Here is a 23,383-nt window from a genome sequence, read left to right as displayed (position 1 = left end):
AGACAAACAAACGCAGTCTGTGCAAACAGTGTGACTAGCTCTCATGTGATTTCCCCAGTGTGACTCGTTCCTGTGGAGCAGGAGCCTCCGGACTCAGACTGCCTGCCAAGCCCTCAAGGGACGGGCCTGCAGGGGGGGCCACGGAGCAGAGGTACCTGCCTCCCACACCCTTCCTGCGAATACCCTCCCACGAAGGGAAATCGTGCTGTACCTTTATTTCCAAGCCAAGGGAGGCTCAACAATGAGGCAAAGACTTAGGAGCGGGACCCTTAGGAAGTGATTTGTCTTCAGGAATATCCAAATACCCCACCCTACATGTTCAGATGAGAGAAGAGGGCATCTTCTCATGTTGCCTGCCTATTTGAAGGCATCAACTGATGTTAGCCACAGAAAGGGCTTGAGGACTTTACAGGAAATAGGGAATACCACACATTTCCTTCCTAGCAGCTCTCTGGACTGGGAGAGTCTCCACTTTCCCAGTCAGCCAGGCCAGGGCAGTGATATTATGCTCCCTCCGCTGCCCCTCCCTCACCCCTCCAGGCCCTTCCCAGGCTCCCTAGCCTCCCCTCTGTCTCCCAGTGTCCTTCTAGCCCCTCTTCCTGACAGGCTTTCTCTAGAGAGTGTCCTCCATTCCCATGATTTCGGGGACTGCCCTAGCACCTGTGCACGTGAGACCTCCAGCCCAGATCTCTCCACAGGTCTAGACCACATGTCCAGTGGTCTCCCACACATCAGCCCCTAAATGTCCTTGGACACTCATAAATTCTAACCTCTAATGACCATTATGTCTATCCCAAACCCACTCCTCCTCAGTTCTCTTGTCCCTCAAATCAAAAACTTGGGACAGTGCTGGGTTCCCTTCCCTCCCTCCACCCTCAACAACCAAATGGTTATCAGGTGCTGGAAAGCCTACATCTTAAACAAGTCTCGCCTATCTGTCCCATTCATCCCACTGCCATGGCCGTCAATCAGCTCCCCCTCCCCCAATCCCACCCCCACCAATCTTCTCTTGACAGATGTCACAGTCTGCTGAGTGCTTCCTCAACCAGGTAAAGCACCAGGTTTCTGTGGTCATACAGATTCCCTCACCTGCACCTGAATCAGAATTTCCATGGGTGGGCCCCGGCAAGATGAAAGCTTTAAAATTCCCGCCCCCAGTCCCTTATAGATTTTGATGACCAGCCAGACCTTGGAAGCCACTGTCCTAGCCAGTTTTCCTCCTCAGGCTTCCTTGCCTCTTCAGTCCACCCTCTGCCAGCTGCCACCCAATCCACTAGCAGTTTCTAGAACACGCCAAGCTCTTCCTTGGCTCTGTTCCTTCCATCCCCGGTGCCACTCCTCCTCTCCTGGCCAGTGAGCAAACTAAGATTCAGCTCACAACTCCTCTCCTTGGTGGCACTTTCCCTATTGCTCTCCACCCCAGGCAGGATTGAATGCTTCCTCTTTAGAGTTCTCCCTGTCCCTTCCCAGAGGGACACAGAGGTTTTGAGGTAACTTTCCACCCCCCTCACTGGCATTTGAGCTTTAAGAGCCTTGTCTTTGTATCCTGGAACCCAATACAATAACTTCCCCATAGCCAGCATTCCATAAACATCTATTAAACAAAATATTCAAATTCCCAGTTTAGTTGCACCAATTAAAGACAAAACTTGGTATTTTAGTCTTTATATACTTTTTTTTTTACTCTTTTGAAGTACCCATATATAACACAATGGATACCTCTAATTTTCTAGAGTTATTAATGATACATAGAAGTCTAAAAGCTTCTTACATTGGCCAAATGGAAAGCCATTAAACTGAACTTTGACTTTATTTTAGACAGAGATCCTGAACTGCTAGTCAAGACACTTCTCACCTTGCACATCTGAGTTCTAGCAAAACTTCCTTGCAGATGTCTTGTGAGTTCCTTATTCACAAGCAAGAGTAGTAAGTGACTGAAGGGTAATATAATTTGTGAATCTGTGGCTAAAACTAGGTATAACCTGAGTCCCAATTAATGAGCCAGAACAATTTAAGAAATATCTCTAGAGGCATGCCATAGAGTTCTCTGCCTCACTGCCAACTTACCACTTTGCCCAATATCTTAGATGAAAAAACCATATTCACGTATAGCAAATATACAACTATAAAGTGGATGGACTTCCCATGAGTCCTCTGTGTGAATGGGAAGAAGGTCAGTTCCCTTGAAGAGGAGGAAGATGGTAAAGGTGGTTGAACCATAGTTGTGGTAGTGGGAGGTATTAGGAACAGAAGCTTTTGGGACGCCTGGGTGGCTCTGTCAGTTAAGCGTTCGACTTTGGCTCGGGTCATGATCTCGCAGTCTGTGGGTTTGAGGCCCATGTCAGGCTCTGTGCTGAAAGTTCGGAGCCTAGAGCCTGCTTTGGATTCTGTGTCTTCCCCTCCCTCTCTGCCCCTCCCCTGCTCATGCACGCTCTCTCTCTCTCAAAAATAAATAAACATTAAAAAAAAAAAAAGAACAGAGGCTTTTAATCCTGCCTCCTCCTCCACTTCTACATGATCTTAGGCAATTTACCTAACCTGAGCCATTTGTAAAATTGGTATACCAACATCCACACATATCACTGCTTATTAAAATTAAACCATGAAAGATGGTATATAAAGCTCTGAGGATGGCATCTGGCACAGAAGAAGTGCTCCATGATTGCAAGATACAAGTAACCATCATTATCTTCTTCAGGCCCACAGCTCTCTCTGAAAGCAGAAAAACTCATTCATGCATGCGCGCACACATTAAATGTTGCTTAAGCCCCCACTGCTCCCTGTTCTCTGGAAACTCTTGGTCAGTGGGGGAGACAGTTAATGAGTGTTGACAAATCAACATGCAAGGTGTCCAGAGGAGCTGGCTGTAAATATTTCTCAGAAAAGACACTGCTCAAATTGAATTTGGAAGGTGAGGCGCTACTGAACAAAGCAGTTATTTTAAGCACAGGGAGTCTTGCAAGCCAAGGCATAGAGTGCTGACCAGCAGCAGGAATGCACCAAGGGATGGCCAGAAATTTGCAGAGTGAGCTGAGGTAGGAGTGGGCAGGCAGTGGGGAGATGCAGAGGTGGAACCTTGTGGCTGGTCAGTGAGTCTGAAAGTGACAGGGGCCTCCAGAGAGGTTCCAACAGTGAATGGCCAAACCGGTTTTTCTCAGCGAGATTTTAAATCCATTTCTGGGTCAAATGCTCTCAACATTTCCAGGGCATGTTGCCAATAGCTTTTGAAAGAGATGGGTCATTTTACACTTCATCCCGGCAGCTACTGCTACTCTCACCACACTTCCTCCCAGGAGTCCCCTCTTTCTCAGAACCTCTCTTCCTATGCTCCCCTACCAGCTCTCCCATCTCCTCCCTGTGATGGCTCCATCTTGGGCCCCTCTGAATAGTTGTATTTCCCAGTGTCCTGTCTTGGCTCTCGTCTCACCCTGGGCAAGGCTCTCACTCCCTGGGCTTCAACTACTACCTCTGGGCAGAAGACTCTTGGCCCAACCTCTCCACCAACCTCTAACCTCCCAGAGCACTGGCCCCTAGAAACTCCTTCACCACCTCAATTGTTGCAGGGACAAATTCTGCCTCCTGACTTTCATAAGATCTCCTCCTCCTGCTGTGCCTGTGTCAACTGCACCCCCTGCTCTCATCATCCAGACTCTGACCTCTACAGTCATCTTTGACCTCTCCCTCTCCCCAGTCCAGTCTTATCATCACCTACCTCCACAGCCTCCCTGGATTGTGTCTCCTTTTGCCCTGTCCAATACTGCAGCCTGAATTCTTTCCCGGACACTTAAGATGACCTGAGAATTCAGCTATCTGAGTGTCATGGGCATTGCCAGTGCACCCAAATTCCTAAAACACAGCCCCTGATCCTATCTTTTCCCACTCAAGATCTTCACCAGAGTATAAAGCCCCGATCTAATTCTTGGGCACAACCCTCCCCTTCCCAGGTCTATCACCCAGTAGGCTCCTCCATGCCTTTAGGGCTTCAGCAGATTGAATTATTTGACCTTTCTCATTTCTCACTAATTCGAAAACTCCTTGAGAGGAAAGACTATCCTTTAAAAAAAGTCTTTCTAACCTCCCCCAAGCACAATGTTTCACGTACAGAAAGTGCTAAATAAATGTTTTAGGGGAGATAATATGCCTGTCTTCAAGGCATAGCAGGAAGGGAGATTAGACAGGGGATAGGCAGGTAACAGCAGTGTATATAGTGACTGAATGAGGTAGCCTGTAGATCATGGATGGGTGTGGCTGTCACACAGGGGTTCCAGAATGGACAGTCCACACATCACCCTGCTGCAGAGTCATTATTTGCTCCTGGGTACAGAAATGGGTTTTAAGTTGTTTTAAAATGTTGTGTGGCTAAGATTATGCAGAGAAGCAGCACTTCTGGAGCTTAAAGGAGGCCAAGGGTCCCAGTCACAAACTTTGGCTTAAGCCAATCCTATATGCTAGCATTCTAGGACAAATGGCTAAATCTGTGGACTTGGGAGGGTTGCAGGAAGCTGTAGGGAAGCAAGGGAGAGGGCTTAGATTTTATTTCAGTTTAAGAAAGAACTCCTTAACATGGGACACCTGGTGGCTCAGTCAGTTAAATGTTCGACCCTTGATTTCAGCTCAGGTCAAGATCTCACGGTTCAGTAGCTTTGAACCCTGTGTGGGACTCTGTGCTGACAGAATGGAGCCTGCTTGGGATTCTCTGTCTCTTTCTCTTCCGCATGCCGCCCCCCAAACCCCAACCAAAATAAATAAATAAACTTAAAAAAAAAATGAAAGAACTTCTTAGCACAGCAAGCTCTTTAAAACCTAAACAGGCAACTACACAAACAGGGAGCTTCCCACCTCTGGAACTGACAATATGGGGACTGACTGACCTGGGACAGAAGAGATAGCCTCAGAACAAAGGTGTCTACTTGGACACCAAATGGGTAGGGTGGGCCATCAAGACTCCCTCTGGCTCTGGGATTCTCAGATTCTCTGTCCTTCCAAGCTCTTCTCTAGAAAACTCTTCCGTACCAGTTTTCCTACATTATGCCTGCTACCTAGTTGCTATTTAAAAACACTTGTAGTGTAAGGTCTTGATGATAGGGAAGCTCACACCTGTGTATTTTTGCTTCTGGAATAAAAATGTTACCTAAAAGAGGTTAATCATCAACAATTTTCTGTTCTCCAAATTATCTTCCAAGAATTGCCTTGTGCCAAGATTTTCTTTCACCTCCAGTAAGTTGAAGACCTCAGAAGCACTGTCAGCTATCTGATGGTTGACATTCTCACTGATAAACTATTCTAGGAGAGTCATGGTTCAAACATTGCCCATTTAGAAGTCTAGTTAGTGGAAAGGTGTTGGAGGGCACAATGGCATTTGGATGGTTTGTACTTGTATTACTAATTCAGTAAAGTAGAAGAAAAAAGTTTGCTTAAACAGTTGTGAAACAATTATTTACAACTATTGTTTATATCTACAGGAAAGTGCCTTTTTAAATATAAAGCAAGGGCATGTTCAGGGGAAATGGACAGATTCTAGTGTCATCCATTTGAATATTGGGAAACATAGATTTTACTCCACTGGGGTGTGAGAGGATCTGCCTTCATAGCCTTTCAAAAAAAAATTTTTTTCAAAAGGGCCAACACTTTCAAATTATTTTTCATCCAGACAATTAGCCAAGCTCATCTCAGAAGGTTTTGGGTGTCAGAATGCTGTGGAGTCCTTGGCCCTGGGGAAGAGGTAATTTCATTTTTATTTTTTTTTTATATGAAGAGGTAATTTCAGAGGAATGCTCTAGAGTGACTCCCAGAATCAGGGTGTATGTGAAGTGCTTTATAAATTGTGAAGCGACGTATAAGTGTTAGGTGAAGAGCCTGTGACCCCTGGATTCACAGAAGCCCTCAATTTCTAGCACCGGTGAAGCTTGCCCCACACACGCAGGCAGCCGCACCTTTGGACATCAGATGAACTTAAATGCGCGCGCAGGCATTTCTGAAGACCCAGTAATTCTAGAAAGCATCCTGAATACCGCGGTCCTAAGCTTCTTGTTCAAGGGCTCTCTGAGGAGGACCAGGAGAATTATGGATACTATTATTTGCCCGTGACTGAGACTTCTATGTCCCTGTGAGCAACTCTGATTTCACTTGTGGCTCGGGAAGAGGGGACCGAGGGGCACGAGAGGTGGGGACGGACGCGCGACCCCAGGGCACCGAGAAGCTCGGGCCCGGGAAGGCAGCCCCTCGCACTCGGTCTTCCCATTCCGAGGGGACCCAGGCTCCCGGGGCGGGGCGGAGGCGCTTTCCCCCGCGGACAGGAGCCGGAGCCCTCCGGTGCCCCCGATCCCCAGGGCCTCCGCGACCTGTCCCTGCGGCGAGTGCGCCAGGTGCACAGGTGTGGGCTGGGCGCCAGGTACAGTCAGCAGTAGCGCCGTGCCATCTTCCCTCCCGCGCACCCGCCCTTCGGTACCTGCGTGTAGAGCGCGGCCACCGCCATGGGCGAGACAGGCCAGAGCAGCTGGAGGGCCGCGAAGGTGCGAGGCTCCGAGACTAGGCGCGCGGCTTCGAGACCCGGGGGCAGGTAACTGCGGGGCCGCCGCGTAAATCTGCGCGGGGCCACCCTGCGGGGTAAGTTTTCCTGCGACGACTACCTTCCCCGGGGCTAGCGGCCTCTGGAGGAGAGAAGTCGCGGATTGGTTCTTGGGCCCAGCCTGGCGGGTCGGCGCCGCGATTGGCTGGGGCGGGGGCTGCGGGCAGGGCTCGGGCCTCCTCGCGGCCAGGGCTCGGCGGTCAAGTGGGTCCACCTGGCGGGGGTGCGGAGCAGTCCGCCCAGGATTCGCTGGCTCTTGGAGGCAGGAAACAGGTGTTCTGAGACGCTCCCGTCCAAGTTTTAGTTTCCTTAGTCCGCAGCGTGTTTACTGGAAGGAGCAGCAGATATGACCATTGCCATAGAAAAGTCCAAGGGAACTTGTAAGACAGTTCAGTCGGGTGACCATGTTCAAAATCAAATGTAAAGATGAATCCTTTTCCTTTATGTGAGCAATAATCATTTAGAAAATACTATAGAAAGATGGAAAATAAGATATTTACAACATCAGTGAACATATAAAGTGTCCAGAGATTACACTAAGAGAAATGCGCTCGGCCTTTGTGGAGAAAAATGTTTAAATTTCTCTTCAAGGACATAAAAGAAGGCCTGAATAAATTGAGGGTGAGGGCTGGGGACAGGGTAAGATGCCATTTTCATGGATGGCACTATTTAATACTGTACTGGTGTCAATTCTACCCAAATTAATAATATAATGTGTAAGTCTAATGTAGTTGGAATAAAAATCCTAGCAGAACTTTTGAAAAATTGTACAATTATTCTATATTTTATATGAAGTAAAATTCATATATAACAAGACACTCTTCAAAGCGAGGACCAAAGAAGTGAGATTTGCCCCACACGTATTAAGGGATATCACAAAGCCATCATCATTAAAACAGTGTGATACTGGCATGAGAATGGATAAATGAATAATGGGACAGAATGGAGTCCCCCAAGAGGGCCCCACATTATATGGTGGCTTTAAGGATCAGAGTGGGAAAGAAAAGAATATTTAATAGATGGGCCCATTGTGTGTGTGTGTAGGAGGGGAGAAGAAGCAAATCCTTGGCAAATGCTGTATCCAAAAATAAACTCCAGATGGATTCATGATGAAAACTTAAAAGTAAAACCATAATATTCTTAAGAAAAAAATGAAGGGTAACACCTTTTAAATGTTGGGTTAGGAAAGAATGTCTTAAGATACAATCATAGAAAGAAAAAATGATGGAATTTGCGGTCATCAAAAGGAAAGATTTCTTTTCAGTGGAAAACCACCATTCATAAAGAAAGGCAACAGACTGGGAAATACACTTGCAACTTAACAACCAACAAATGATTAATATGTATAATATTCATCTAAAATAGACAAGAAACTACTGTAAATTGGTTTTAAAAAGATACTAAGTCCAATTTTTAAAAATTTACAAAAGAAATTAATAGGTAGTTTGTCCATGGGAACACTCAAATGGCTGGTTAGCACATAAAGAGATGTCAACTTTATTAGTAACCAGAGAAATACAAATGAAAACAAGGAGATATAACTTTATACTCATTGGATTGGCAAAAATATTCGGCTTGAAAAACATCAACTAGGATGTGAGAAAATAACTTTTTGCTCCCACAACTGGTGGGAGCTATACTAATACACCATTCAAGAGAGCAATTTGGGAATGTTAATTAAAAATGGGTTTAGGCATGGGGCGCCTGGGTGGCTCAGTCAGTTGGGCATCTGACTTCAGCTCAGGTCATGATCTCACAGTTGTGGGTTTGAGCCCCGTGTCAGGCTCTGTGCTGACAGCTCTGAGCCTGGAACCTGCTTCGAATTCTGTGTCTCCCCCTCTCTCTGCCCCTCTCCCACTCTCTCTCTTTCTCTCTCTCTCAAAAATAAACATTAAAAAACTATAAAAATAAAAAAAATAGGTTTAGGCAGATAAATTATCACATAGACCTGAAAAAAGTTAAGTAGATCTTCATCACAACACAGTTACATATCAAAGGAGATATTCATCAATATCCATCAACAGGAGAATAAATAAATAGTGTGTGTGTATGTGTGTGTGTATATACATATATAGTATAATACTCTATAGCTGCCAGCAAGAATGGATGTGATCTACTTATATTGACTCAGAGAGATGTAAAAAGCCATGTTGAATGGACGTATAGTACAAGTCTTTATATATATTTCAAAACTAGCAAAGACTGCAATAATATGTTGTTCATGGAAAAAAGTATATGTAAATGAAAGTGTGGATGATAAATTACAAAGTCATCCAATTAAATATGTGAGAGTGAATATCTCTGAGGTTGAGGGAAATGAGATTGGTGAATAAAGAAAAAAGAGGAACTTGGGGCTCCTGGGTGGCTCAGTCAGTTAAGCAACCAATTTTGGCCTAGTTTGTGATCTCATGGTTCATGAGTTCGAGCCCTGAACTGGGTTCCACATTGGCAGCAGAGCCTGTTTGGGATTCTCTCTCTGCCCCTCCCCCACTTGCATGTGCACAGACTCTCTCTCTCTCAAAATAAATAAATATAAACTTAAAAAGAAAAAAAGAGGAACCAAAAAAATTTCAAAGAACCTGGCACAGACCAACAGTGATAGGTGCCACAAAAAGAGGATTATGATGAACTTAATGTTGTGTACCTCTGGTCCAAAATAACAACATAAAGAAAAAAGGCATAAAATGGGTAGAAGAGTTACCTGGTTGCTCAGAGTTAAGAAGGGTCTAGAGGTCTAGCCACTTTTATCATTTAAATAAAAAATTATAGGGGCGCCTGGGTGGCTCAGTCGGTTGGGTGGCCGACTTCGGCTCAGGTCATGATCTCGCGGTCCGTGAGTTCGAGCCCCGCGTCGGGCTCTGTGCTGACAGCTCAGAGCCTGGAGCCTGTTTCGGATTCTGTGTCTCCCTCTCTCTGACCCTTCCCTGTTCATGCTCTGTCTCTCTCTGTCTCAAAAATAAATGAGCATTAAAAAAAAATTAAATAAAAAATTATATTTAAGATTTTTATTTATTTTTTATTAAGTAATCTCTATTTCCAACATGGGGCCTGAACCCTTAACCCAAGACCAAGAGTCACATGCTCTACCAACTGAGCCAGCCAGGAGCCCCTTTAAATACAATTTTTATTGAAGAATAACATACAGAAAGTAGACAAATAATAAGTGTACAGCTTAATGTAGTCTTACACACGGACATATCAACACATCCAAGTAACCACCGCCCAGATCCAAATATAGAACATTTCTAACATCCCCAAACCTTTGATGTCCCTTTAAGTCATTACCCCTCAAAGGTAACCACTGTTATAACTTCTTTCACCGTAAGTTAGTCTTACCTATTTTGGATGTTTTTATAAATGAAATTATTTGTGTATCATCTTTGCATCTGGCTTGTTACGTGACATGTAACAATGCTGTTGTACATAGCTAAAGTGTGCTATTTTTTGTTCCTAGATAGTATTCCATTATATAAATATTCTATTGTTTATTCATTCTCCTGTTGATAAATATTTAGGTTATTTCAGTTTGTGGCTATTATGGATAACACTGCTATAAACATTTTTACAAAAGTCTTTCAATGCACAAACATATGCATTCCTGTTTGATATATAAAAGGAGTAGAACTGCTGAATCATTAGGTATGCAATGCTCAATATTGTTAGTAGATATTGTTGTGTGTATACATATATATATATATATGTATACACACACACACATACACACATATGTAAGGATTTTTTTAAGTTCTTTTTAAAGTAATCTCTACACCCAATGTGGAGCTTGAACTTACAACCCCAAGATCAAGGGTCACATGCTTTACTGAGCTGACTAGATACCCCTAGATATTGTTGCCTTTAAAATATTGCATCAACTTTTTTTTTTTTTGAATGTTTATTTTTAAGGAGAGAGAGAGAGTGAGCATGGGCACACACAAGGGAGGGGCAGAGAGAGAGAGAGGGAGAGAGAGGATCTTAGCAGGCTCTGGGCTAAGAGCAGACAGCCCGATGTGGGGCTTGAACTCAGGAACCATGAGATCATGACCTGAGCCAAACTTGGATGCTTAACCGACTGAGCCATGCAGGTGCCCTGCATCAATTTACTTCTATAAACAGCATATGAGTTTCAGTTGTTTTATATCCTCATCAATGACTGATACTGTCAGTTTTCTAACTTTCAGCCTCTCAGAGGAGTATGTTATAATATCCCTCACAATCTCTGCCTTGTGATAGAAGTGTTTAATCCATTCACATTTAATGTAATTGTTGATATGGTCATTTTGTTTTCTATATGGCTCATGTCTTTTTTGTTACTGTTTCTCCTTATGTTTTTGGTGATGGTGGGTTTTTTGTTGTTTTTGTTTTGCTTTTTTGTGTGTGCACGATTTTAATTCCCATTAAAAAAACAAAAAAAAACTTAAAAAAAAACAAAAACAGTATTTCTTGAATTAATTTTTTTAATGGTTCCTCTAGGGATGAAGATATACATCTAAATTCATCACAGATACTCTAGGTTAATACTGTGTTACTTTCCTATGGTTGCTGTAACAAAGTACCACAGACTGGGTGGCTTAAAACAACAGAAATGTATTCCCTCACAGTTGTGAAATCACTAGCATTATTGCTATTGCTGGGTAAGGGGTTTAACTGCACTTCATTCCAAATCAAGTGAGCCCCTCCAAAGGCAAAGCTGCTGGCTTTTATAGCTTGTCTGACTCTGGTAGAATTACCACGCTATCTGACCTGGGTGAGGGGAGAAGATAGGAGCAGCCCCGGGTAAGACTGTTAAACAAATGCTGTTCTTACTCAGAGGTCAGTAGCTTGTCATAAATAAACACTACTAATTTGTTGTATGCTGTTGGAGAATTTACAGAGCCCTAAAATTGTTGTTTTTGACACTTTTGTCCAGTGTTGTCCTTACATTTTTGAGAAGAGAATTTGCTGAGCCTCTCAGTCTGCCATACCAGAAGTGAAAAGTCTACTTAAAAAAAAATTTTTTTATTAAGAGGTAAGTTTTATACCATACACTTCACGCATTTAAAGTATACAACTCAGTGGTTTTTAGTAGAGTCACAGATTAAACTGTCACCACAGTTTATTTTAAGTTTCATCATTGGGGTGCCTGGGTGGCTCAGTTGGTTCAGCATCTGACTTTGGTTTGGGTCATGATCTCAGTTTGTGGGGTTGAGCCCCATGTCAGGCTTTGCGCTGACAGCATGGAGCCTGCTTTGGATTCTGTTTCCCTCTCTTCCCCCTGCCCTGCTTGCTCTCTCTCTCTCTCTCTCTCTCTCAAAAATAAACATTAAAATAAATTAATTAAAAAAATTTCATCATCTCAAAATGAAATTCCATGTCCCTCAGTTACTGCTCCATCCCCTTGATTCCCCCTGATCCAACTCCTCCCAGCTCTAAGTAACCACTAATCTGCTGTATGTCGTCTCTCTTTTTTAATTAGCCTGGCTAGAGGCTTATCAATTTTATTGATCTTTTTTAAAGAACCAGCTTTTGGTTTCATTGATTTTCTGTCCTCAATGTCTTTGATTTTTGCTGATTTATATTATTTCTTTTCTTCTGCTTACTTTGCATTTAATGTTTTCTTCCTTTTTTAAGCTTCCTAAACTAGAAGCTTTAATGATTGATTATGTATGGGTCTTTCTTCTTTTCTAATGCATGCATTCAATGCTATAAATTTCCCACTGAGCACTGCTTTCACTGCACTGGACAAATTTTGATGTTATATTTTCATTTTCATTTAGTTCAAATATTTTAAAAATTCTCTGGAGATTTCTCCTTTGTTCCATGTGTTAGAAGCATGTTGTTTAATCTTCAAGTATTTAGGGATTTTCCAGCTATTTTTCCATCACTGATACCTAGTTTAATCCTAATATCATCTGAGTGCAGACATTATATGATTTCTATCCTCTTAAATATTAAAGGTGTGTTTAACAGCCCAGAATGTGCTCTCCATTGGTGTGTATCTCATGTTCCATGTGCTGTGAGTGTATTTATAAGACACTAACAAAAATCCTTTATTTCCATATCTTTATTTGAACAATTTTCTATAATAGCTAGGAGAATACAGCATTAGTGACACACATTTACTAAGGACAACATTAGACAACTACAAATTTAGAGCGTAAATGTCAATCTGATATTGTTTTGGTTTTCATCTTATCACTAGGTGATATCTAGTGAAAACCCAGGTTTCAAAGGCTTTTGCTGATATGAGGTGAATTGTTAACTTATTTTTAAAAATTCCATGTGGGATATGCTGGGATGGTTTCAGTTTAAAACCAGAGGTGGTTGATAGTGCCTTTCACTTCTCAGTATTTCTGCTTCCTTTCTAATGGATGAGTATTTTACCTAAGAACTTTTCAAAGATTAACCATATCATGTTTTTCTATGTAGATCAAAATAGAATTCCTTTTACAGACCCAACAAGGAAAAATATTTGAAAAACTTCAATGTTCGTTTTCATTGTAGTTAAAAGGCATATCCATTTCACAGCAAATTAATAATTAAAGTTAATAATTAAAATACAATATGTTAAATCTCATGAGCTCATTCCGGTGTAACACTGTTAGAGCAATTTAAATTTTCCAAGGACACAAAAAAGTGAACATTACTCCAAGAGTCCACAAAAATACATAACTAGGAATCATAAATTACAACATACATATCCACATTTAAAGGAAAAATTCACCATTTGTTGGAAAATATTAAATGGCTCAAGTGATTTAGAGAGCCTGAAATATAGGCTACAGTTTTATAACATGTGGTACCAATAAGATATTTGAAACTATTGACTGAAAAATGCATGAAAATGTACTGACCTACCAAGCATTAAATTATACGTACCAGTTTCCACGCAAGGAACATTTTTCTTTCAAATATTTCAAGCTATATCACAATACTAAGGAAATGTTAATCGTTTTCAGTCATTTTAGGAAGCTAATGACACTCATTAAGTTAAGCTAATGAACATTTTCGCTAGACCAAATTATAAAATTAAAAAATGTATAAAATGCATTTTGGCAGGTATTTTACAGATTACTTTTCAGTTCCTGATCTGTTGAGAAGTCTACTGTAACTCCAGGTTGATTTAATTTAGGGTAATACAATGGAATAGAATTTACAGCACTCTTCCCTATTTTCATTCAAACTTTTACATATAGTACAGGGTTCTTTAAAAAATTTTTTAAAGCATGTCCATGGAAGGTGTTACAGCTGTACCCTTTACCTGTATCAAGAAAAGATCTGGGGAAAACAAGCCATTTAAGCATTACCAAGAAGCGAACTGATCTATTTCTTCCATATGTTCATTTGCTTACTTGTGACACCAAGCCCCCCAAACTCAGGAACACTGTCTCAGCCCACATTCACTGGCTCTGAGACTGGTGCTGCCTGAGTTCCAACACCTGTTTGGAAATAACAGAAAAGAAAAGGAAGGAGAAGTAACAGGAGGGGAGAGTCATGCAGGAAGAAAAGGAATTAGCGGTTGGAGGCCACACCCAACCAAAACCCTCACAAAACCTTGAGAAACACGGCAAGATATCCTCTCCAGGTAAGTCGGTCCCTTACAGAGGAAAAGTTCCAGAGAACTTAAGGCAGCTCTCGGAGGGAAGGGAGCAGGGGTTAAGGCGGTCCTCACAGCACGCCCTGAGAAGAAATTACAACGCACTTAACCATGAACGGAGGCCACAGCAATACACACAGCCTCTCTGACACGCATGCACATAGCGTACCTCCTAGCTCCAAAGTAAACACCGGCAGCATGCACACACCAAAATGTCCAAACACACGGACATGGATACGGCTTGCCCACAGACAGGCCTCAGAAGGTACCCAGGGGCTTGATGGCCGGCTGCATAGCTCGTCTGGTGGCTCTTGTGCTGGCTCTGAGGAGTGTGTGTATGGAGACTGACTTTCCTCCGAACTTTTGGGAGGCTTTCACTGCTTCCAGTCAGTTTGAGCCAGCCTGCCACTAATTAAAGACCTAAGCACAGAGTGTTGCACCTTTCAAGGGAGCTCTGACTCATTACAAAAATCACACCTAGTTATAGAAGGTAACTGACAAAAAGAAAGCCACCAGGCTCTGGGCACTTCATCTCGTTAGCACAGACAACCTGGTCCTTGGCGCTTGCTCAGTTCCCGTATGCCCGTTGCCAATTTTGATAAGAAAAAAAAAAAAGCACCTCTTGTTGACCCAGGGTACCCCATGGGTACCAGGAGAAACCACATGTCACCTTGAGATCTTTTACTTTCCTGCTCCCACCTGCCACACTGACACTGCTACATTCAGGAAAGCGGCATGGCAGGAGGGCTGTGTGACCTCAGCAAGTCACTGACCTCTTTCTGTGTAGCATCAGCAAGTGACTATAGTAGCTACCCTTTCTGCCTTCCAGTGCTGTTGTGAGGACACAATGAGGTAACAGAGGAAGTGCGCTGAAGAAAAGCATAGCCAGATACAATGTACTGTTCTGCACTACTTTCAGCAGGAGAATCTAAGGGTCACATGCTAAGTTTTGCTTTCTATTTTATTCTAAACAATTGCAGTTACCCAGAGGATCCTTGATTATGCCTCCTGGGGAACTCTACATTCTGGTAACTGTGTGTGTGTGTGTGTGTGTGAGTGAGAGAGAGAGAGACAGACAGACAGACAGACAGACAAGGTGGGGTGGGGAGGGCAGGTTGGTGCATGAATATTATGTGAGGATTTCTCAGGATAGGACAGGTACCCCTTGACCTAGGGTTACCAAGATAGTAATTTCTTAAAACAATCACTACACTGAAATTCCCAATATTTTCATAGCCTCCCTCACATGGTATTAAAAGATCTGATCTGTGTTATGCATAATTACTCACCCAGAAAGAGCCAAACGGGATAAAGCAAATCATACAAACTGACCAGGATCCTCAAATTTCCTTTTGGTGGGCTTTGGAATGTATCTTTTTGTACTTTTGCACTTGACAAAAGAAGTGTCAGGTACATGGATATTTTTCAAAACTTCCAAAGTAATCACTTTATGGATCTTATTTTCCCTCTTCTTTATAGTAACGCTCAGGTCAGGCAGACCAAAGCCTTTTAAGCCAAGGAAAGCTACAAGGAAAACTGCTCCTAATTTTTCAGCCTTGCATTCCAAGGTATGAGCTAGGTCTATAGGTAAGGTGAGTGAGGAGACTATTGAGAAGGGGCTACGAAGATAGGACTGTGTTCTTTCAAGATTTTTCTGTGAATCCCTACTGTGTGTCACAAGGGAATTATGAAAAGGCAAATTAGTGATAATGTTAAAGAATGTACTGCTGAGAAGCGAGAACAAGAAGTTGTGCAAAGATCGGCCTGAAGTCAGGCCAGGGGGGCAATTGAGGACTGACTCTACTGCCTTCAGCACAGTCAGAGCAGCTGAGCAGACAGGCAAGTGGTGTATGGTCCGGCTGAGGGAGGGGAAAGAGTGAACAATGGAATGCGCGGCTGGAAGGCTGGGGAAGGGATGTTTGAAGTTGGGTGAGGAAATGTGGTTGGAGAGAGGGTGGGCTGTCCTAAGAGGGGCTCAAGGAAACCCCTAGTAAACAAATAACTGTTGCATCCTCAAGAAAGTAGCACACGGAGTCATTTATCAGGTCTTGGGGTTCCCTGGTTGTAAGGTTGTAGTCTTGTAATGACTAAAGATCTTTATGTCGCTAAGAGAAGTTGATTCAGATCCCCATCTCGGGTTCTGGGTAGGCCTTGGAGGAAGCTGGAGCCTGGAATAGTAGAGTCTTTGCGTGGCCATCACTGAACAGGAGAGATTCTGGCCCAGGTGTGGAATGGAGGCTTCAGCACTTTCCAGCACAAAGGCAGGAGACAAGAGAGAGATGTTTGAGGATATGAGCCGTCTGGGCTCAGATAAAGGGCTGCAACGGCAGTAGGAGCTACAGCATGCTCTTGAAGACCTGACAAGATTCAGGGCATGCACATTACACAGGGACTAAGCTGGGAAAGGGCCCAGGAGGATTTCCAGGTCTGAGGTGGACAGCCTGCATCATCATGACATTTTTTTGGCGTTTCCCCTGTGCAATGAGTCAGTACTCTGGCACATTCAGTACTAACCAAGAGGTAAGAGTTCATTGTTCACTGAAAACCACATTGACAGTTGGGGAAAACTAAGAGAACCTGATTGGATCAGTAGTGTTTTTGGCTGGTTTTGCAAATAAATAAATGTATCCAAACTGAATATGGCAGTACATGATTCAATAAAAATTACTAAAACTAATTCACTTTTTAAAAGCATGTATGTAAATCATGTACATTTAAGAAAGGTTATAGCTACACCAACTTGTGGCTTTACATTTTATTAATCCCCTAGAATTAACAGGCACCAAACAGTGATCTTTCAATTAGAGGGTGAACTCACTGAGTAACTGTATCTAGTTTTTCTAGGACCTAAGAGCCAAAAGGAGAGAATTTTAGATGTGGAAGGGTCCAACTCTCTTACTGTATAAATGAGGAATGTGAGGCCCAAATAAGTTAACAGACAGTATTTATCTTTTAATAACAATCTTTATCATTGATTTGAAACTGTTTGACTTCCATTAATATTGCACATGTATTAATGTCATTTTTCATAGACCATCTAACAGTTAAGTTATATAAATCTATGATTGTAATTCAGAACCAGAGTTTCTAATGAAAACTAAGAATTTGCTTTTGCACAACCTGAAAGATTTACTGTATAGGATGTCCAGGAAAAACTGAGAATATGTTTAATTAGAATTTCAGAATGAAACTTCTAGGATCTGGCTCTTACTGAAACAAATCCTCTAAAATTCAGCAGTCTTCTTACATAAGTCTTAAAGTATTTCTAGTATGATGCTCTTTAAAGTATCTAGTGGTACTGAGAACATGTATAGAAGTTGCAAAGCCTAAAAAAATGGAATCATAGTATTTATTATATACCTTGTTTTGCATAATTTATAGGATAATCAAGGTTTCAAGACCCGAACCATGACTATGCTGACACTCTTCTCTAGATAGTGACTGAGATTAATTCTTAATAAATTAAGAAGAAAGAAAACCTGGCTGGGTTGAAAATATGCAGTGCAGGAATCTGATCTGGGAACTAAAAATAAATCACTTCACAGAACACTGTACCCTGATGTGATATCCACCCAGGGAAAATTAATGAGCACATCAATGTAATACATTCTGAATAAATAACGACATCAACAATAGCCACTTTGTCTAATCCTATCCCTAAATGTCAAACATTTTGTCATATTACTACATGACTTCCCAGTGTCCGCTACTCGTGCAGGGGAATCTGTATATATTTGCACATAATCCAGTTAAAATGGTCTGATTGAATTGTAAACAGAGTTGATAAAAGAGAAGCTTACTGTTGTAGTGCCTAATAAGAATATCGCTTACATGTTAAAGTATACAGTATGTAGCAGCAATTTAAAATGCTCAGTAAACTACAGTACAAATGGACTTCTATGCTATATGGCAAACCAACATTCTCTTATTATCTCTATATCAGAGTGACACATATAAGGAAGTTACTTGACCAATTACTTTACATATTGCCAGTTTATTTCTTTGATCCAGTTTGACAATATCAACATAATTGATTCCTGAACTGATATGATATGTACTCAATGGCAATTTTTCTTTCAATTCTTCTGGTTCACACAGAGGAGGTTCTTTGTTGGTGCCTTCCTAACAACAGCTCATAGCTGGAATTTACATTTTTACCATACTATTAGGATGCAGTGCTAAGGATTTAAAATAAATGCTGGCAGCTGGAGACACTTTTCCCCCTTCTGTCTGCCATTTACCTACATGTAACTCAGGATACCTAACTGATCAAGGGTGAGTGTTGCTATGAATTAAAGGTAACACAGTACAAAGAAGCCTAATTGTCTTTCCAAGGTGATGAAAGTATTTAGGGAGATTTCCAGTTAATAACCTCTTGTTTGAAAGATACTCAGTACTTTCTCTTTAGAGCATATTTTCAGTAGCTCACTGGAAATAATGGGTTCTTATTTCAGGCAAGAAATTTACTGTCACTGTTTGCCTTGACATCACATCACTTTCAGACCCGTGATATGAATCCCAGGCCCAGGCTGGCTGGAATTTGGATGGTTTCTAGTGCGAGGGAGGATGGGTTAAAAGGAAAGGTGACAGGAAAGATGTGTTTAGCATCCATGAGCAGCTGAGGAGAGTCTTTCCTGTCTCGTAAACGCATCTGAGATTTAAAAACAAAAAACAGAACATCAGTTCTTTGAATCTACAAATATTTTTTTCCCACAAAAAATCTACCAAAAAGTCTTCAACTGCTAAAGAATGTTTATATTTGTTTTAAAATCACTGCATTTTTTCTAATAATCTGTTACCAAAAGTTAATGCACTGTCAGAATGAGATAATACAATAACAAAACCACACTTTCCTTCAATAAACTGTAAATTTCCATTCAAAAGACTGTGTTGGTGAATCAAAGGAAAAGAAAGCCTGGGAGATCTTACCTGTATAGTACGAATAAATGATACAGAGACTCTTTCTTCAAACTCATTAACTGGAGTATACAAATTCAACACTTTGACAATCTGCAAGAAATGAAATGATCAAAGTTTTCAGCATATAACCAAATACACACTGGGTGCTGATAATCTGGGAAACTAAAAGGATCTGTGCATACAGTTTATAATTCTACTCAGGGCTGGGTTGGGATGAGGGAAGAGGGAGCTAGTCTAAAGGGCACATTTACCTTTACTATGTGAATTTTTAAAATAAGAATGTATTAATGTATTATCTGTACTTTTAAGAAGAAATATAAATCTGGAAAAACAATCAAACTATACAAAAGAACACAACATGAAAAGGAAAAGTGTCTCACTCAATCTTCCCAGTCTAACCCAAATGGCAACTTTTAACAGTGTCCCTAGTTTCCATCTAGCTGCTTTCTATACATATTCTATGTATAGTTTGTGAAGATGTCTACGTTATGAGATGCGTAAAGAACATTAAGAAAGCCCAAGAGTCAGCATAGAAATAACTGGCAAAAGAAAAATGGGTAAGGTTTATGCCTATTTCTTGCCTCGTGCTGTTGCCACTGTCCTCAAATGTCCTTCTCACTTCCTTAAATTCAATACCCAGCTTAATGGAGCATTCCTCGAACACAGTGACTGCCCCTCGGCACTTCCTTTAGACATCTTACTGTAGAACTTGCTAGAACCTCTTATAGTAGAATCAGTTAGGTACATCTGCCTTGTCTACTAAACTGGAAATTCTTTTTAGGCAAGGATTGTTTCTTATTTTTTGAAGCATCTCCCCCAGCAACAGGTATGGTGCCTCAAGATAGGAGCTCAATTAGTCATTTATTGAAATAAAGGAATAAGAATAATCTGTCTTAAAACAGAGAAGTCTAAAATATCATTCAATTATCAAATAGTATGGAAAATTACTTTTTGGAATACCGGTTCCATAGAATGCAGAGAATGTACATCCCATGAGAGCAGGGACATTGTTTTGTTCTTGGTTGTATCTCAGTGCCTGGGACATTATGCAGAACACTATACACAATGAATAAATATTTACTGAGAGGCGCCTGGGTGGCTCAGTCAGTTAAGCATCAACTCTTGATTTTTGACTTAGGTCATGATCTCACGGTTCATGAGCCCTGCGTTGGGCTCTGTGCTGACAGTGTGAAGCCTGCTTGGGATTCTCTCTCTCTCTCCCTCAGAATAAATAAATAAACATTAAAAAATAAATAAATATTTATTAAATGTTGACTGTGGATGACTGAGTTGCTAGTAAAGTCTCCTTTAAGACCTGTATAGGTATATGTCTTCTCTGACACATATGAAGTCAGCTCAGAGACCAGAGCAATGGCTAGGAGACCTCCTCACTTCCCTGAGCAGCACCCGTGAGGAGTGCTACCTTACCGCACAGCAGGGCAAGGTGTTTTACCTGGGCAGTAGTTAAAGCACTGCACATGGAACAGATGGCTTCTGCGTCATCATCTGTCTTCTTTTTCACTTGCAAAAGCTGCGCAGCCTGAATGAGAGGTTCCAGGGTTTCTTTAGCCCCACTGTTCATCAGATTCTTGTCACGCAGCCACTCTTCCAGTTGACTGACATTGTACCTGTGCCAAAAAAAGAGAGAGGGAGAGAATGCAAATTCACCGAATGTTGTCATAAATGTCTTAATTTTTTATGTATGGCTTTGTCAGGAATTTCAGTTAAAATGACAGCCAGTATTTTTGTTCAATTTTCTTAAATCTTACCAGTGCTTAAAATTTTATTATAGCCATAAGGTTTATAATCATAATTATATAAGAGTAAGTGACTAGAGAATATAATTAACTTCAATGGAAGGTAGAAATATAGCCATTACAGCAAAAGTTATGAAATATGACTTGCTGAAAGACAAAATAGAACACACAATATGGCTGTGTCCTTATTAAACAGCTGACCGGAAAACACTTTCTAGCTTCTCTTACAATTTCAGAGGGTAGAATCAATAACCTCTGAGTATCCATTCCTCTTTATTAGAGGTTAAATTCCAAGTTAGTCAAGAAAAACAAGATCCTTCCGCACAGACCTTGTGCTCCAGCTCTGTTTAGGGAAGAGCCTGGGTGATAGGGTAGTGGCCTGAGGAAGCTCAGGGATGGAAGGACAGCAGGGTAAGTGGGGGCCGCTGGAAGAGACGAAGACTCCAAATATGGAGAGAGACATGGAAACTGCACAGACGCCAAGGTTACAAGAGGTGGTCAACCAAGCGACAGTGGTTTTCATACTAAAATGCTAAAGGGACACATGAGCAGCACTGCACAATCAGGCAAATAGGAGACCGTATGTTATTACGATGGTGCTTCACGTGTATAAACAAAGCTTACAGAGAAATAAATCCTACTACTTGAGTGGGAGGCATTATCTTTCTAACATTAACTACAATGGCTGTGCGTCAGATTAGAAAATTTGAAAAGAATGCCAAGGTTTCCTGAGATTAACTTTTGTAAGAGAAATCCTTTTTTCCTCTCTTGGCAAATATTCTATTTTAAAATAAATGATTTGCAAAAAAAAATCAATTCTATTATGAGTATGAGGTTATGTGGTGGAGTAGTTGGGCATAAAACTGAGTGCACATTTTCTTAAGAGATGAGGGGCATATTTGAAGTTAGTAACAGATCTATTAGACACGTTCTTGTTACCATGGTACAAAAAGTGTTTTGTCAAAATAACTTTCTAAGAGAAGTCAAGCATCAGAACTCTTCATTATAAAGAATTAGCTATTTTGTTATGTACAATTAAAACACATGCAAACGGCAAGGAAGCAGCTATCTCAACTGTAAGAATTTTGCATCATCTTCTCTCCATTCCCTCAAACAAATTAGCGTCACAGTGGAGCGGGGTTCCCAACTAGTGGTGGGTAGAGCCTACTGAAAGGCACAGTCAGGAGCGGTAATGAATGAAAGTGGAGAAGCCCAGCCAGCCAAGTGAAAGCAGCTCCATGTCCGGTCCTCCCGTGCTGCCCGGCTGGCGGTAGCAGACATCGGGTGCACTGACCTCAAACAAGCCATCAGCTTTGGTGTTTGCTCACCTGATCTGCATGCCTTTACTCCAGGAGCACATGTCCTTCCGCAGAAGGAGGTTGTTCAGGGTGATGGCCCCAACAATGTAGAACATCTGTTTGACCACCTGCTTGATCAGTTCAGGGTCCATGCCGTGCTGACACATGACTGAGTGGAAGGAGTTGAGCTGCCGGAGGATGGAGTCCAGTGTGTAGGTGCCCTCGTCAGCGATGCTGGAGGTTCGCTTTCTTAGCCCTGTGGGCTTCACCCCAGACACGCCCTGAATGGTTTCATGCTCCAGCATGCCAGAGACTGCGGGAGTAGTTCAAGTGTTAGAAGAGAAGATGCGTGTTCCACGTGCATACACGCATGCTCACACATGCTCTCACACATTCAATTGAGGAAGATCATCTGAGTATCAAAACAGAGGGAGAAGGAACTTCCCAAAAAGAGGGCTTCCAGATTTTAAACTTCAATGAAGGAATAATTCTTAAATGTGAAAATTTACCATGAAACTAAGAAATCGTAATGGTGTATTTTGAAAAATAGGAAGCAGCAACCTTATAACAACACAAGTGTGTGATATCTTGGGAGGGTTTTTGAGAAAGATGTAGCAGTTAGGGAGAAGATAAGATATTCTCCAGGGATATCTGAACCCCACAGGCAAACAAATTAAGTAGCAAGTACAAGAGGAGATTGGGCAGTGGTTGTGGAGAAGCCTTGAGAGGGGATGGTCGTGTGGGGCTGGAGAACTGGGCCATTCCTTGCCCTGAACTTTCCACAGTGGCAGAGAGGCCCCGGGGTTAGCCTCAGCCTCCCAGAACTCAGTTTTCTCGAATCTGGGGCACTGCTGCTCCCTCCACTGTGCCCTCACAGTGTTTGGCTTATGCCCCCTCGAGGATGGTTGTGGGATGACCACCGCTTGGACTGACAGCGCCTTGACAGCAGGGGCCATTCCCGATTCAGTTTTTACATTCTCCTATTCATTTTACATCTCACAGTGCTAAACGTGGCTTCCACAGCACCTGACAATGACACAAAACACTGGTGGTTATTATCACATCACTGGGAGATGGGGAAAGCAGTTTAAAGGGGGGCATCTTGGAGGTAAACTTCTTATTTAGCCAATAAAAATAGGCAAACATAGAAGAAATATTGGCTGAAGTTGACCTCTGTGTCCGTGTCACCTCTTACATTGTAGCTGACCTAGGTCGCTTTGAACACAACCTTCAGGGGACAACTGAAGAACTGATGACTGAAGTCCCG

The 23,383-nt window shown here is 42.0% G+C and overlaps 2 protein-coding genes across 14 annotated transcripts in view; both read right to left on the bottom strand.

Annotated features, from left to right (window-relative positions):
* The window catches only part of MYO5C (myosin VC), a 117,890-nt gene extending 103,455 nt beyond the window's left edge, over positions 1 to 14,435 (bottom strand). The window contains exons 1-2 of the mRNA XM_043554512.1: positions 14,411 to 14,435; positions 6,176 to 6,823 (exon numbers count right to left, since the gene is read on the bottom strand). Of these exons, the coding sequence (XP_043410447.1) occupies positions 6,176 to 6,823; positions 14,411 to 14,435 (673 nt within the window). The remainder of the gene's footprint in view (positions 1 to 6,175; positions 6,824 to 14,410) is intronic.
* Positions 12,594 to 23,383, bottom strand: part of MYO5A (myosin VA) — a 195,604-nt gene continuing 184,814 nt past the window's right edge. For all 13 annotated transcript variants that reach the window (XM_043555398.1, XM_043555402.1, XM_043555404.1 and 10 more), the window contains 4 exons: positions 22,147 to 22,429; positions 20,515 to 20,689; positions 19,071 to 19,151; positions 12,594 to 18,792 (listed from right to left, as the gene is read on the bottom strand). In XM_043555398.1, the coding sequence (XP_043411333.1) occupies positions 18,640 to 18,792; positions 19,071 to 19,151; positions 20,515 to 20,689; positions 22,147 to 22,429 (692 nt within the window). In that variant the 3' untranslated portion in view covers positions 12,594 to 18,639. The remainder of the gene's footprint in view (positions 18,793 to 19,070; positions 19,152 to 20,514; positions 20,690 to 22,146; positions 22,430 to 23,383) is intronic.

Source organism: Prionailurus bengalensis, chromosome B3 (assembly GCF_016509475.1).
Source record: "Prionailurus bengalensis isolate Pbe53 chromosome B3, Fcat_Pben_1.1_paternal_pri, whole genome shotgun sequence".
Taxonomy (NCBI): Eukaryota; Metazoa; Chordata; class Mammalia; order Carnivora; family Felidae; genus Prionailurus; species Prionailurus bengalensis.
Note: the sequence above shows the minus strand (reverse complement) of the source record. Positions and strands in the feature narration are given on the sequence as shown.